Genomic DNA, 14,185 nt, shown 5'->3' on the forward strand with positions numbered 1-14,185 from the left:
CATTCGCACTCTGTTTTCTATCTTATTACCCGAGCAAAATACGCCTCTCTCTAATAAACGCCTCATATCTATTTAACGCCCCCCTCAGGACCCCTAAAATTTAATTAAAATTTAATAGACGCCCCGGGTGTTTATTAGATCATTTACGGTAACGCACTAACCACATGTTTGGCCACCGCGCTTCTCACCAAGAATCCAGAAGATCACTATAATGTTCAAAGGTTCCAAAATTTGCCCGAAAGTTTACAAAGATTACCGATGATTCCCGGCCAAAGATTACCAGACCTGAAGATTGTTGGAGATTGAATTTGATCCGTGGGGGCTTGTTATTTCCAATGATTCTCTAACGATTATTTCCAGCCCCTATGTCCCATGCCGTTCAGAGGCGTAGCCGGCTTTCTGAAGAGTTGTAGGCCTGGGTGCTTCTAGAGCTAGGGAGGGTTCGGGGTTATGTTCTCGATAAAGGCTCTCAGGCCTCTCAAAAGTGCAATTCGGCAGCCCCGAAATATTGGCCTTTCATCACCGAGAATTGGATAGATAGATAGATAGATATTTTATTGATATTCTTACATGACAGTCTAAAAACTGAATTGCGTAAAAATTTACAGAGATAAATTATTAAAAATACAACTATTAAAATCTATTATAACTATATTAAAAATACAACTATTAAAATTTATTATAACTATATTATTATAACTATATTAAAAATTTGGCCGGCAATTTTCACTCGCTGCTAAAAGCAATTTTCTTCAACGGCACATGTCTACAACAATGTGTCCACAACATTGTATCCCGTTAAAGATGAGATGTTCAACATGACACGAGCATGGGACAAAGAAAAGAAAAATTCTGAGGTTGGGCGTTTATTTACTACAAACTTGATGATTTCGACATTGCTGATCCTAGCAGTACAGTATACAGGACGCGTGTCACATATCAACCTAGTAAATGGCCCAGCTCGCAGCGAGTCTCTCGTAGCTCAGTTGGTTAGAGCGTAAGGGCAGCTAAAATCATCCATAGGCTACCATGGGACATATCAGATCAAGATGCCCTAGAAGCAACTGGATGGGAGCCACTATCATTTCAATATAAAAAGAAATTACTTATCCTTATGTACAAAGTAAATAGTAACATTACCCCAGATAAAATTTCAAACCTCTTTAGTATAGCTAATCCACACTATAATCTTAGAAATAGTAATCACTTTGTACTACCGAGATTCAACATGGACACTGGCAGAAACTCTCTACGATATAGAGGTCCTCTAGCGTGGGACCTCACATCAACCTCACTCAAAGAGTCCCCGTCCCTAAACAACTTTAAGAAGCTCTTAAAACAGCTCCGCCACAAGCACACTATCAAGAACATAAGCTTTCTGAAGGAAGCTTGCATGATCGCAAATAAAAATCAAGAATACATATATATTTAATAAAGTAGCATATTTTTAATAAAGTAGTTTTAATTATATCCGTCAATTATATCTGTTAATTATATTTATTATATTTATATTTATACCCCTTACAATTTTAATTAGACCGTTTCTAACTTTATACTTTTTTTAATTTTTATAATAACTATTTTAATTAGATTAATGTAGGTCCACATCAGGCTCTGGCTGCCTGTAGTTTTTTAACCTATTTCAAATAAAGTATGTATGTATGTATGTATGTATGTATGTATGTATGTATGTAGCGCCCAACCGGTATCTGGGAGGCCATGGTTCGATTCCCGTCGGGGACTCAGATTTTTTCTTTGTCCCATGCTCGTGTCATGTTAAACATCTCATCTTTATTATTTATCACCGAGCTTGAAATTTACCATCTTTATTATTTACTATTGTATCCTTGTTTGCCACTTCCTTGAAAGATATTTGAAATCTACATTCAGTCCGCGCGGTTGTCTGGTTCCCAGTTTGAAGATGAGTCCCATTTCCTGACGTTTTCGTTGTTTTGTTCTCATCGCAAATCATGATGCCACGGACTTATGCATCTTGAAAGTCATAAGTGTGGCAAATTGTTTTAAAATGCTCTGCGACAGGAAAGCCTGGTAGGTTCTTCTCGATGCTGAGAAGATGCTCAACGAAGACATCAGAGCCATGGCATTTGTGAAATTATTTTGTCCCTTTGAAGTCCTTTTGTTGACGCCAGGACTTTTCGCTTCATGCTATATGAAGTAACATTATGCAGCTGTTGATCGCGGGCTCATTCACAAACTGAACGAAGCCAAGCGGACGAAAGGAACATCACATCGATTTTGGAGAGATTTTCGCGATTTTGTGAATCAAATTGTTCGATCTGAAAATCCTAAGAGACCTTTTCCTTGAAAATGGATGATACAGAGTTAACTTACAAGTTCTGGAGAATCCGTAAAACTGTTATGCAGGTATGATTGAAAATATTTTTACAATAAGCGTCTGATATGTTTCCACGTGCGATGGAATTGGAAGACGTCAAATTTAAGGCTTATTGCATGGGAAGTTTTCAAATGATAGTCTGTTTTTAATTCAGCAAGTGAGTGATTTGTTTTTTTTTTTAACAAGAAGGGTTTGCACTGTAAATCTTTATTAAAAGATCGCCTGTTGTTGCAATCAACGGGAGTGCTGCGAACTCTTGTCGAAATGCAACTGAACTTGTTTGCAAGGGAATTTTAAGCTTAAAATTTATGTAATTTGTGTTTTAGATGTGTCATGACAGAGGTTATCTTGTCACACAAGATGAATTGGATCAAACTCTGGATCAATTCAAGGATCAGTTTGGTGACAGACCAAGGTTATAATTATTATAACTTAACTTAATTCTAGTGTTTTGCATTCAACCACTTTGTATAAGCTGGGCTTAAACTTACACAACAGCTGATGTGAGGCATTGAGAGTCGCCGGGTCAAAGTTCTTGCCTTTGTTTGACTGCCATCTCTCATGCGCTCTTATTGACTTTCATTAACTCTTGTCACAATAGCCTGGTTCAGACGAATGCCGTTCACCTCGCCACCAACCAACTCGCCACCAAGCAAAGTCACCTCAGCTCATGGATTAACGAACGAGGAATACACCAGCTTTGGTGGCGAGTTCGTTGGTAGCGAGATTCCCTGGTGGCGAGGTGATTATATCGCGTCACACCTGTGAGATTACCACAAGCATAAGCACAAGCATGACCACGATGAAATTTATTTTTACTTGCGATCAATCTTGTCTCAAAAGTCCGCAATCCCTCTGGTCTGCACCAGAGATTGAGGCCTCTGGCTGGTCCTGATTTGTGAGCATGTGCAGTAAAGGTGGCCATCACACAGCGGTCAAACGCAGCGCGCGTGTGCAGTTCCTGTGTAGTTCCCGCCAAAATTTTCCATACAAAGTCTTCGAAGTCTTCTTTCGAAAACTTTCGCTTTAAAGCCAAAAGTTAACGCCGTCCCTGGAAAGTTAAGGTTTATACGCCGCTTATGGATTGGAAATTTGATAATTCATCTTCACTGAGTGTCCCAGCTTGAACTGTTCTTTCACCGTACTATTACTTTAACAATTTCTTACAAAAGTTTGCCCACTTTCAAGTCGAAAGTTCGAGGCGGCGAAGACCGGATGTGATGTCAACTTTTGCGTTTGACCGTTGTGAAGGTGGCCATAAGGAACATAAGGAATGAGAACACTTGAATTTTTTTTAAATTTGGTGCAATTATGATTTTGATGAAAAAAAGGCATTGTGGCCTAATGGACTGGACTTCAGATCTAGCAGTCCAGGTTCGATCCATGTCTGGGGTCACTGTGTTGTGTTCTTATAAATTTGGCATGACACTACAGCAGGAGGCAGCCTGGCCGAGTGGTTAGAGCGCCGGACTTGAAATCTGGAGGTCCCGGGTTCAAGTCCCGTTTCTGACCACTATCTGGATTTGTTCTCGGTTGCCCCCGAGCTCAAATCCTCGGTCATGCTTGTAAATAGCCAACTGGTCTGCCTCCTGCCAGTTGGGATTTTTAACCATGTTTGTTTATTTAATATATTATATTTGTTTCATATACACGGCCCCACAAGCTTCTAGCTTTAAACACAAACCATGTATCAGGGCTGGAAATAACGGCTGGTCAACGGACAATGTCCGGTCTGATTAGGGATTTGACCGGTCAAACTTTCCACTTGCCGGTCATGTTGACCGGTCACATTCAATTATATTGAAGTAAACTAAAGTTTTCATGCTGTTCAGTTGTTTTCTATAAGTAGGCACATCGCTTAATTGTGGAACTTTGACCTGAAATGATCTGTAACTGTTGCATTGAAAAAGACATCGGCGTTCTCACACAACCGGTCTAGACGGTCTCATATTCTTTATTCCGTAATTTTCAAGTTCTCCATTTCCTCTTGCATTTAAAATAGCTCTAAATCTCAGAAATAAAAAGTGTAATTTAAAGAAGATACAATTAAAACAATATTTCACATCTTTGCACGTTTTATAGTGTGTTATTTGCTGTAACATTTCCGCAGTGTTACGTGAGGCGAACGTAGCAGTAAGAACCCAATTGTTTACATTGAATAATTTCATGTCTATAAATACTACAAGCAGTTGGATGAAAAAATGAAAAAGCCTCTTGTTTTCGTGAATGAGAACAACTCTCAAATAGTAAATACACAGAAAATAACAATCAGATCAGAACTCAAAAATTATAAGAGCGAGTTTTTATTCTAATGTCTCAACTATTTTTATTTGCATGTTCAAATTTATGCAAATTTCGTGTGAAATGTAATTTGATTTACACTGTCTTGTTTTTCATGTTCATGAATGGTGAAAACAAAACTTTTTTTAAAGAAAGTTGTATTTTCATGAATGAAAAATTTTATGCAAATTTCGTGTGAAATGTAATTTGATTTACACTGTCTTGCTTTTCATGTTCATGTCGAATGGTGAAAACAAAACTTTTTTTAAAGAAAGTTGTATTTTCATGAATGAAACACTGTTTCACTTGAATTTAAAAGTCAATTGCTGACTACAATGTAATTTAATTTCTATTTTTCAAAGTTTTTTTGTAACATGAAACGAATGATGTGATTTTGCAAGTGTCTCACGTCTGGCTCATAATTTGTATTTGTCTGAATCGCTAAACTTAACAAATGGGACATTACTTTTCAATGCTTGGGGCCATGGGTTATAAGCCCTTTTTAGATTAACAATGATTTGTACAATAACAAAATCTGTGGTCTCCTTTTTGGAACTTTTGCAAAATCTTATTTTAGACACAGGTGTCGCCTCCGGATTTTTTTCATGAAAAGATGTAGATTTCACGTTGCGTTTTGCATCTATTAAAATAAACAACCAGCAAGAATAAGAACATTTTCAACAGGTTCAAAAAAAAGGTTGGCTTTTTAATACTTTAGGTGTGGGGGTTAATATTGTGTATTTAATTAGATACAACGTCATGTTGTGTTTGACCGGCCAGAAACGAGGTATGACCGAGCTAAAATTTATTTGGCCGGACATCTTGACCGGTGATCATGTGGCCGTTATTTCCAGCCCTGTGTATAAATAAAGTTGCTTTACCTTTACCTTTTTTTTACACTACTCTCGCAGTGCCTCTCTTCACCCAGGTGTGTTAATGGGTCCTGGCCAATTTTATGCTGGGGGGAGGGGGGAACCCTGTATTGAACTGCAATAGACATGTAGAATGTGCTGTCAGTAACCAATCAGATGGTACAAAATGTACGTCAAACCAAAGGGATAATAATTTATATTTCGAGTTAGGTTTGTATATCATTCATTGGTTTCCATTGCAACGCAATAACACTCCACAAAAAATTTAAGTGTTCACGCTTTTGTGATTTGTGCCCTTACCAGTCTTGTGTTCTCCATTTTGCATTTCAGTGAAGGAAGACCAGCAAGAAGTGATTTATCAATTTTGGTGGCTCACAATGATGATCCAACAGGTACATGCATCAGTCAGTCAATCAATCAATCAATCAGTCAAACTTTGTTCAATTTAGAAAGATCCCAACAATTAAAGGGATTATGTCATGTTATGGTCAAAACTTTCCGAATTTAGTGGAAGGCAGTATCTGTGAACATATAGAGGAAGATGTAACCATATTTTGTGGACAGAAATCATGCTATGGCTAAAAATATTGATTTTTTGAAGACGTACGGAAACAATTTTGAAAACGTTTGCCTAACGTCTTCAAATTCAGGGTTCAAAATAGCAGCCGGCTGTCGGCGGTAGCCGGCACTTTGACGACACTTGCCGGCTACTACCGAAGAAATAGAATATCATGCCTTGATCGGCCGACTGAAATCAAAGTTGCTGGAATGTTGAAGTAAACATTTCATATCAGACAATAAAGCAGCTACAGGGCTAGAGAGTGCGACTTACTGCATTAATGCGACCAAAATTTCATCTTTGGCGACTAAAACGTTTGGTTTTACGGTTTTACATGTACGACTTCATTTCTGTGTTAAGGTGAATAACGGGCTGCCCCACCTTCTCAGGTATTGTGTCCCTCCAGAAAAGTATATTGGAAGATCTTATTTACTTCTCAAACACTCAAAATAAGAAAAGAAGTCACATTTCTCCAATCCATTCTTTTGAAATGCCGTAAAACATTCCATCACTTCGGAAAGCTTGCAGAGGGCTGACTGTGTTTGAAATCGCCCCAGAATACATTGCAAACCTATGGTACGTCCTATGGGTACGTCATGTATGCAAATGGATTGTGTCCCTTGAAAATGCATGGCTCTTTTAACAGCCGGGAAAAAATGAGCCTTGACAAAAAAAGCCGACAAATTCAGGCTAAAAACGAAATTTTATTTTGAACCCTGAAATTGCAATCTGTTTCCATCCGCGCCATTCGCAGCCAATAATATAATGCTAGTTAACAGTTTCAGTGTTCTAATATAGCAATTTTTAATAAAAATGGACTATTATTTTCAGATTTTATGCGACACAGATTTTATGCAGTTCAAAAATCTGGTAAAATCCATGACATAGTCGGGTCCCTTTAAATAAAACCTTGTCGATTATTACTTTTGTGTGTTGCAGATCAGATGTTTGTATTTTTCCCTGACGAACCTAAAGTTGGAATAAAAACAATTAAACAGTGAGTAAAACAGTTTACAATAACTGTAATATTACTCTTCCTCCTGGAAGCTAACATTTTCAAAGAATGATTCGTTGATGTGTTACATGCATACCCAGGAGGAGGGGGGAGGGTACTCTGAATTTCATGTGACGGGGATGATCGAATGGGGGCAAAAATCAAGACCCAAAAAAATCCCTAGGGCTTCCAACAAAACCCCAAAAAATCCCTGGACCAAAAAAACAACCCCCCAAAAAATTCCATGCCAAATTTCTGACCCATTAAATTTTTCAGAAAGGGGGAATCATCTGAAGATATAACACAAAGAAGAACATTAGATTGAAACACTTTCAGAGTTTGTACTTTATTTACAGAACTATGCAGCCAAGGCACTACCACGAATATTTAGATTGTTTTTAATACCCAAAAAATCCCTACTTAAATCAAGCCACCCAAAAAAAATTTTGCCAAATTTTCCCACCCAAAAAATTCCCTGAATTGAAAATTTCAGGCCCAAAAAAAATCCTTCAATCATCCCCGTCATTTGAAATTCCGAGTACCCCCCTGTGCATGCATATTTTATTATTACATGAAAATGCACCCTAGTTATGTGGGACATTAATGTTAGGACATTTAGCACAATTCTGGGCCAAATGACTGCTAGCCCCCCTTACCCCCAAACAATGTTGGGAATTGACCATCCCACACACCAAGATCAGGGCATATATGTTTGTCAACGTTGCTTGGACGGAGGGGGGTTAAGAAATGAACAAGAACAGTGTAAGAAGAAAAACAGTAAGGTTATTTGGTATGATTAAGAGAATGCCTTCATAAGTGTCTCAAGTATTTTTACTTCCATTGTAGGTTAAGATTTTTTTTTAAAAAAAGTTTTACAGGAAAAAACAAATTCACAATTACTGACTCTAGAACTTGTGTTATTAATAGTATACTTAGTGAGGATAATCCTTGTGAGGGATTTTTTTTGCAAATTTTATCTTAAATTATTCATGACAAAAAGTCTTGCAAGCTTTTAGGGTAGCATGTATTTCAAGCAAATGGTACTTGTGCAGGCCATTTAGTTTCTTTTTCTGAGTCCTGCGGTTTACATAGAGGATAATACATTGTTGCACATAGATATGAAATTTATCTTCGAGTGTTCAAATTGATAGCTCACAAACGAGTGCAGCGAAGGAGTGAGATATCGAGATATCAGTTTTGAACACGAGAAGATAAATTTCATATCTCCAAGCAATCATGTATTATTCTGTTAATTATATAAACCTACTAATTACGATGTTTTTGACAATTTTCTGAAGATTTTCGAAGATTTTCAAAATGTTGTCCGAAGGTCATACAAATGATTCCGAACATTTTCCGAAAATTTCCGAAGATTTCTGAAGATTACCGAAGGAAGATCCAAAGATGATTCAACTTCATATCGATAAACTTTGGCTCATTGAGCATTGAAACATGGCCGCTGAAACTCTGCGAGTTGATTGGTCAAAAATGATATCACACATGTGTGGTCAGTGGATACCATTTTTATCTACCACTCGCTATACCACTGCAGTTTATATAATAAAAAAATAATAATCTCATGGCAGGTATTGTAACAGAATGCAGGAGGAAAATATCAACAGAGCAATAATAGTTGTGCAAATGGGTATGACGCCATCGGCAAAACAGGTGAGAAAAAAATTAAAGGTTGAGTCTTCAAAATGCTAAAAATTGCTTCAAAATGTACATTACATGAAAGCTCAGATTAATGAGCATTGCTAGAATCTGAGACCACAGTTTGAAAATTTTATAGCTGCTTAAAATTCGTGGGAGATGCAGTGTTCCATTGATAAGTGTTACCGGCCTAGGGGGGTACTCAGGATTTTAAATGACAGGGATGGTAGAAGGATTTTTTTGGGTTTGAAAGGTTTGATTCCAGGATTTTTTTGAGTAGGAAAATTTGATAAGTATTTTTTTTTAAAGTAGGGATTTTTTGGTTATTTAAAATGAACTTAAGATTTGTGGTTCTGCAAATAAAGTACAAACAAATGTGTTTAGCTGTTAACTGTTTTTTGGGGGTTAATTTTTTGGTTAGGGGATTTTTTTGGGTTTTGGTGGAAGCCCTAGGGTTACCGGTAAGATAAGATAAGATACTTAATTTACCCACATTTCACGGATGAGTACAAAGCTTGTTAAAACGTGAATGTGCATAATTAAAAGGTAAGAAATGAATGAAAAACAATAAATTCTACTACTAAATACGGCTAATAAATTCTTAGTTCAACGTAAGCTTAGCTGAATCTCAAAAAATTTAATATGATAATCCATTTAATAAAGCTACTGGGTTGGTAGAGGCACTGTGATAATATTTAGGATACAACACAATGACGCTGGGATCTCAAAATTCGTAACAATTTATTGTGCATTTTCATGTAGACCCAATGCATGTATCCATGGCCACCACTATTTTTAAAGTGTTACCAGCATTTCAAGAAACTTGACCAGACAAGAGAAAACATAGGCAGCCATTTTGCATAATTTTATAAGGTCTATTGTACAATTTAAAATTACATGAACATACAGTACAACAATAATTCTTATATCTCTTTGTTTTCTCAGGCATTAGTTGACTTAGCGCCAAAATACATCTTGGAACAATTTATGGAGGCAGAACTCATGGTAAACATCACAGAACATGAGGTGAGTGAGCCTTTCAGATGTACATGTTTCCCTTCCCACTGTGTGCAAACCCCTTTCTTGAAAACCTCCCAGTGAAGTTTACTCCAAAAGTAAATTGTACATGGTGGGTCCTCAAGGGGGGGGGTCCTAAATCCCATTTCCCAGGCTATTTTTGGCTCAAATCCCAGTCCCAGCTATGACATTTTTGGTAAATCCCAGTGAATTGAGTGAATGAAAAATCTGGGCTTGAACGCACTATATGTGCAGTAATTGTGTTGTTTTAATTGTCCTAAATCACATTTTTGTTTCTGTTAGTTAACAATGCTGTTGAGTACATTACTTTTCATTTATTCATTTGTTTGTTTGCCTTAAAGGGAATTAGAAATAAATCGATATTTACTGATTTACTGAGCCTTTCTCAAAATACAACTACTCGTTCGATTACCCTGACTGACAACGACTTACTATCACTTCCTTTGAACATTTCCATTTGTTCGTGAGTCCGGAGAACGAATGGTGCCTTGTGTGGATTTCCTGGCAAATCCCAGTTTCCATTTTACCCCTTCAGGACCCTCTATACATACAGTGGAATTCTGCTTTTTTCAAACTTGCAATGGAAACAAAATTGGCTTGAGAAACTGGGAGTTTGAGACATGAGGGTAAAATTGCACTGTTCGACTTACTCCGAGTTATCGGGAGGTTTCGAGAAATCATGGGTTAGAGAAACCTGGATTTCACTTAACACCGGTAGTTTCGAGATTCTAAAATAGATTAAGAAAAACAGTTTAATTAAACTTTTTTTTTTGTACAAATTTAGAAAGAACCAAACCGTGAGCATTGGATAAAAACCTTTGTTGCACCGAGGGGCATACAGAGAATTTTTTTTTCAGCTATTAACTGCATATTTACCTGCATATTTTCTTTTATTCCCTTTGTTTTAGCTCATTCCAGAACACGTCCTCATGACACCAGATGAAAAGGCAGAGCTTCTTCAGAGATAGTATCCTTATTACTACAGTGATACAACATAAATACTAGACTTTTCTCTGGAGGAACTTGATGTACAGTAAATTAATAACTGGGAGGCGCAGTGGCCTAATGGTTAGCACGCCAGACTCTGGAGCGAATGTTTGGGGTTCATGTTCTGGCCGGGTCACTGTGTTGTGTTCTTGGGCAAGACACTTTACTCTCATAGTGCCTCTCTTCACCCAGGTGTATAAATGGGTACCGGCAAAATAATGCTGGGGGGTACCCTGCGGTGGACTAGCATCCCATCCAGGGGGGGAGTAGAAATACTCCTAGCTGCTTAATGCTAAGGAAACCGGGATAAGCTCCGGCAGTATGCGCCACTTTGGCTCGAAGCTGCCCTTTTATTTAAATTAATAACTGTTTATTACAAGCCTGGCATACATATGCATGTAAACGTTAAACGCTTTTCATTTGTACGGAGAAAAGTAAGTTAGTTGTTTTGGTGAAAAATCAAATGGAACGGTCCTTCGCACTGGACGATTTTCGAAAAAAAAATGGCATACCTTCAGAGGTATTCCTCTTTTCTCGTTTTTAAGGGAATGCTTGGAATATCACTGTACCATTTTTGCTTTTTCACACTATTACCTTACTCTTCAGTGAAAATATGCGGCTGTTCCAGTGGGATATTTATGTATCAGTCAATTCCAAGACCGCCCATCCCCCCGAGCATACCCCGGACATTTGACTTGAGGTTAACTCCGTATAGTGGAGCATTTGACGCAAAACTTCGCCCACCGGGTCGGGTATTTGACCATCGAAAAACGTTAGTCAGTCGTCTCATGCTAAAGGGTTTCGTCCTGGTTTCATAATCCATTCAATCACTACAACACGAATGTTTACAGAACACCTGTCAATTCACAATTTCAACTCTGTTTTGCTTTGATAGCTTTTTGCCTTTGTTGTGTTGATTCATTGTCAGTAGAGATTTTATTCTAATGTTTGTTTAATATAGCTAAGCTAGAAAAAGCGTTTTCAAGCTAGATGGAGCAAAAGTAACATCGGCGTTTTCTTTCTTTCCTCTTTAAAATCTGGAAAGTGTGGGGAGATTTGACCCTCTTTGAAGAACTAACCGATGGGGCATTTGACCATGTAAGCTGTCAACATAGTGGGGAATTTGACCAAAAATTTTCAAAAAAGTAAATGCCCGGGGGTTTGCCCGGTGGGGAGCATGGGCGGTTTTGGAATTGACTGATACATTAATGGAGCTGCCCTTTCCACTGGAAATTTTTTTAATAGTTCACACTCGTTTCGTGCCTTTGTGTGTGTTGAAAAATCGTACTGTTCCATTTGCCAGAAAATTCTTACCGGTTTCTACATGCAAATGGAAAGCGCTCGTTAACTTCTATAATTCCAAGTGGAAGTGTTTTGGACTCTTGTTGTTTGTACATGCAGTCCTTAACTGAACTTTTAGTAAACTCAAGGAGCATCAACTTCCTCGTATCCAGTCCGGCGATCCGGTAGCGCGGTATTTTGGACTTAAAAGAGGGCAGGTGAGTTGGGGACGAGAGACATTGACAATTTTGACTGTGGAAAATGCTGGTATTGCATATAATAGGTGAAAGGGTCAACACATCAATCAGCGCAATGCAAAAAATATGAGCCATGTTTCTTTGTCAAACCGATGAGAACTGCAATATTAGCTATTCTGAAGAACTGGAGGGCAAAATTGTCTCTCATTTTGTTTTCAGCTCGGTGAAACAAGTGTTTAGTAAAAACTGTTCATCCTAACAGCTTTTCAAAACCCATAAATAGAGCAGTTTTCGATTGAGTGTCGTAAAACCAAAACCAAAGTAACTACTATGGCCAATAACAAAGGACGTAGCGCAACTCATTGTCCAATCAAAACTCGAAGCAATTACACGAAGCGCGGGAAAACTTGAGCGAGCAAGTCACAATTGGTTTTGGTTTAACTTCTGATTGGTTGAGAAATTGGCTCGAGATTTTTAAGCCAATCACTGAGAGTAGTAATGCAAAACAAAAGTAAACGCAAATAGCTTTCGACACTCAAGTGAAAATTGCTCTAGCTGCTTTTAGTGGTTATTTTGATATTTCATTAATTTTGGTGGCCATTTTCTTGTGTAAATTTGACTAAAATCCGTGACACAGTTCCAGTTGATTTCAGTTTACTTTGGCCGCCCGCTTTGCGAAGTTTGTTGGGAAATTGGAAACTTTGTTATTAATTTGCGAATTACATTGCGAGTAAGCGAATCAAATTGCAAACTACAAAACACAATTCCCAAGATATCGCCATGACTTCCAAGCAACATGTCTTGTTTCTCCTCAAATAGCAAACTTGAGAAGTTCATTTGGGCCAAAGTTGGGAATTTTGTATTGAAGTTTGCAATTTGATTCGCTAACTCACAACGTAATTGGCAAGTTCGGAACAAAGTTTCCAATTTCCCAACGAACTTCGCAAAGCGGGCGGCCAAAGTAAGCTTAAAACAACTGTAATAGCCGGGCGTTTTATGTCATAAAAATAAATAATGCTGACTTCTGGACATTTTTGCCCCACAGGTTGTAAAGATCATTCGTCCTAGTGAGACAGCCGGGCGATACATCACTTACAGACTCGTAGTTTAAAGGGAAAGAGCGACAAAATGACAACCAAGTTTATAAGCTTCTTATCAGTAAAGGATTGGTATGGCCATTGGATTTTATTTATTCTTATCGTTTTTTGTGTCGTGGAGTAACACGTGTCGCTTTCGGCAAATCGTCGGAGTACCCGAGAAGTTTCCGATTCTCGCCCAATCAGAAATAAGTATGAGTAATTCGAAAGTTGTGACGTCAGCATGTCGCCATCGGAATTCGTCATGTAACATAGCAACAACAATGTCAAATTTCGCGGGTTCAAGCAACTCTTGGCACGGGAATTCTACGGAAAAATATGCCCGTTTTGCTCATTTGTTCAGCTGTTCGTGGTGTTATTCAGGGGCAATCTAACAACGAATCTTGGCTTTTGTTCGTAACAATGGACGAAGATACATTTAACTGGACTGATGGAGCTTTTAATGGAACTGAGTTTGAAAATTCCCCTTGTGGAGTGTTTGTGGTCTCTTTTTGTCGAATGGCTTTCAAGCAAGTGGAGCTGGAAGGATAGATGAAGCCAAGGCCGTGCGCAAGTGATTGGGAGTGACCCTTCACTTCAGACAAAGCGACATGACTTTGTGTTTCAAGCAAACAGTAGAATGTGTTTTCGGTTCCTGGTGGACTCAGTTGTTGTTTAATAAACATTTTTTATAACTTCTGGAATCTTTATAAATTTTTCTTGCGGTCTCAGGGTCTACGAATTAGTACATTTTGTCCACCTCCCCCCTCCCAAAAAAGCTTTTCTTTTCCTGAACACAGCATGTGGCAGCTTATTCCAGAGACGAAGGAAAGGTCAAATTACCTGGGGCGAAGTTAAATTGTGCGCTCTTTACCCAGATAACAGAACAATC

The 14,185-nt window shown here is 38.1% G+C and overlaps 1 protein-coding gene across 1 annotated transcript; it reads left to right on the top strand.

The window, feature by feature from the left end:
• The first annotated feature begins 2,205 nt into the window (after window positions 1-2,205).
• LOC144639261 (DNA-directed RNA polymerases I, II, and III subunit RPABC1) lies at window positions 2,206-13,997 on the top strand. Its single transcript, XM_078498560.1, has 9 exons — window positions 2,206-2,385; window positions 2,683-2,771; window positions 5,839-5,900; window positions 7,007-7,064; window positions 8,648-8,729; window positions 9,660-9,740; window positions 10,661-10,719; window positions 12,160-12,238; window positions 13,263-13,997. Exons 1-9 carry the CDS (start codon window positions 2,329-2,331, stop codon window positions 13,326-13,328), a joined length of 633 nt encoding a protein of 210 aa, XP_078354686.1. The 5' UTR covers window positions 2,206-2,328; the 3' UTR covers window positions 13,329-13,997.
• Window positions 13,998-14,185: the final 188 nt, after the last annotated feature.

Source organism: Oculina patagonica, chromosome 14 (genome assembly GCF_052425735.1).
Source record: "Oculina patagonica isolate OP01 chromosome 14, crgOcupat, whole genome shotgun sequence".
NCBI classification, from domain to species: Eukaryota; Metazoa; Cnidaria; class Anthozoa; order Scleractinia; family Oculinidae; genus Oculina; species Oculina patagonica.

Bases quoted from the DNA above. Each gene is read 5' to 3' on its own strand.
- LOC144639261 (XM_078498560.1), top strand. From the start codon at position 2,329: ATGGATGATACAGAGTTAACTTACAAGTTCTGGAGAATCCGTAAAACT. The intron at 2,772-5,838 runs GTTATAATTATT...TTTGCATTTCAG, and splicing joins CAGTTTGGTGACAGACCAAG to TGAAGGAAGACCAGCAAGAA. The intron at 9,741-10,660 runs GTGAGTGAGCCT...CCTTTGTTTTAG, and splicing joins TAAACATCACAGAACATGAG to CTCATTCCAGAACACGTCCT.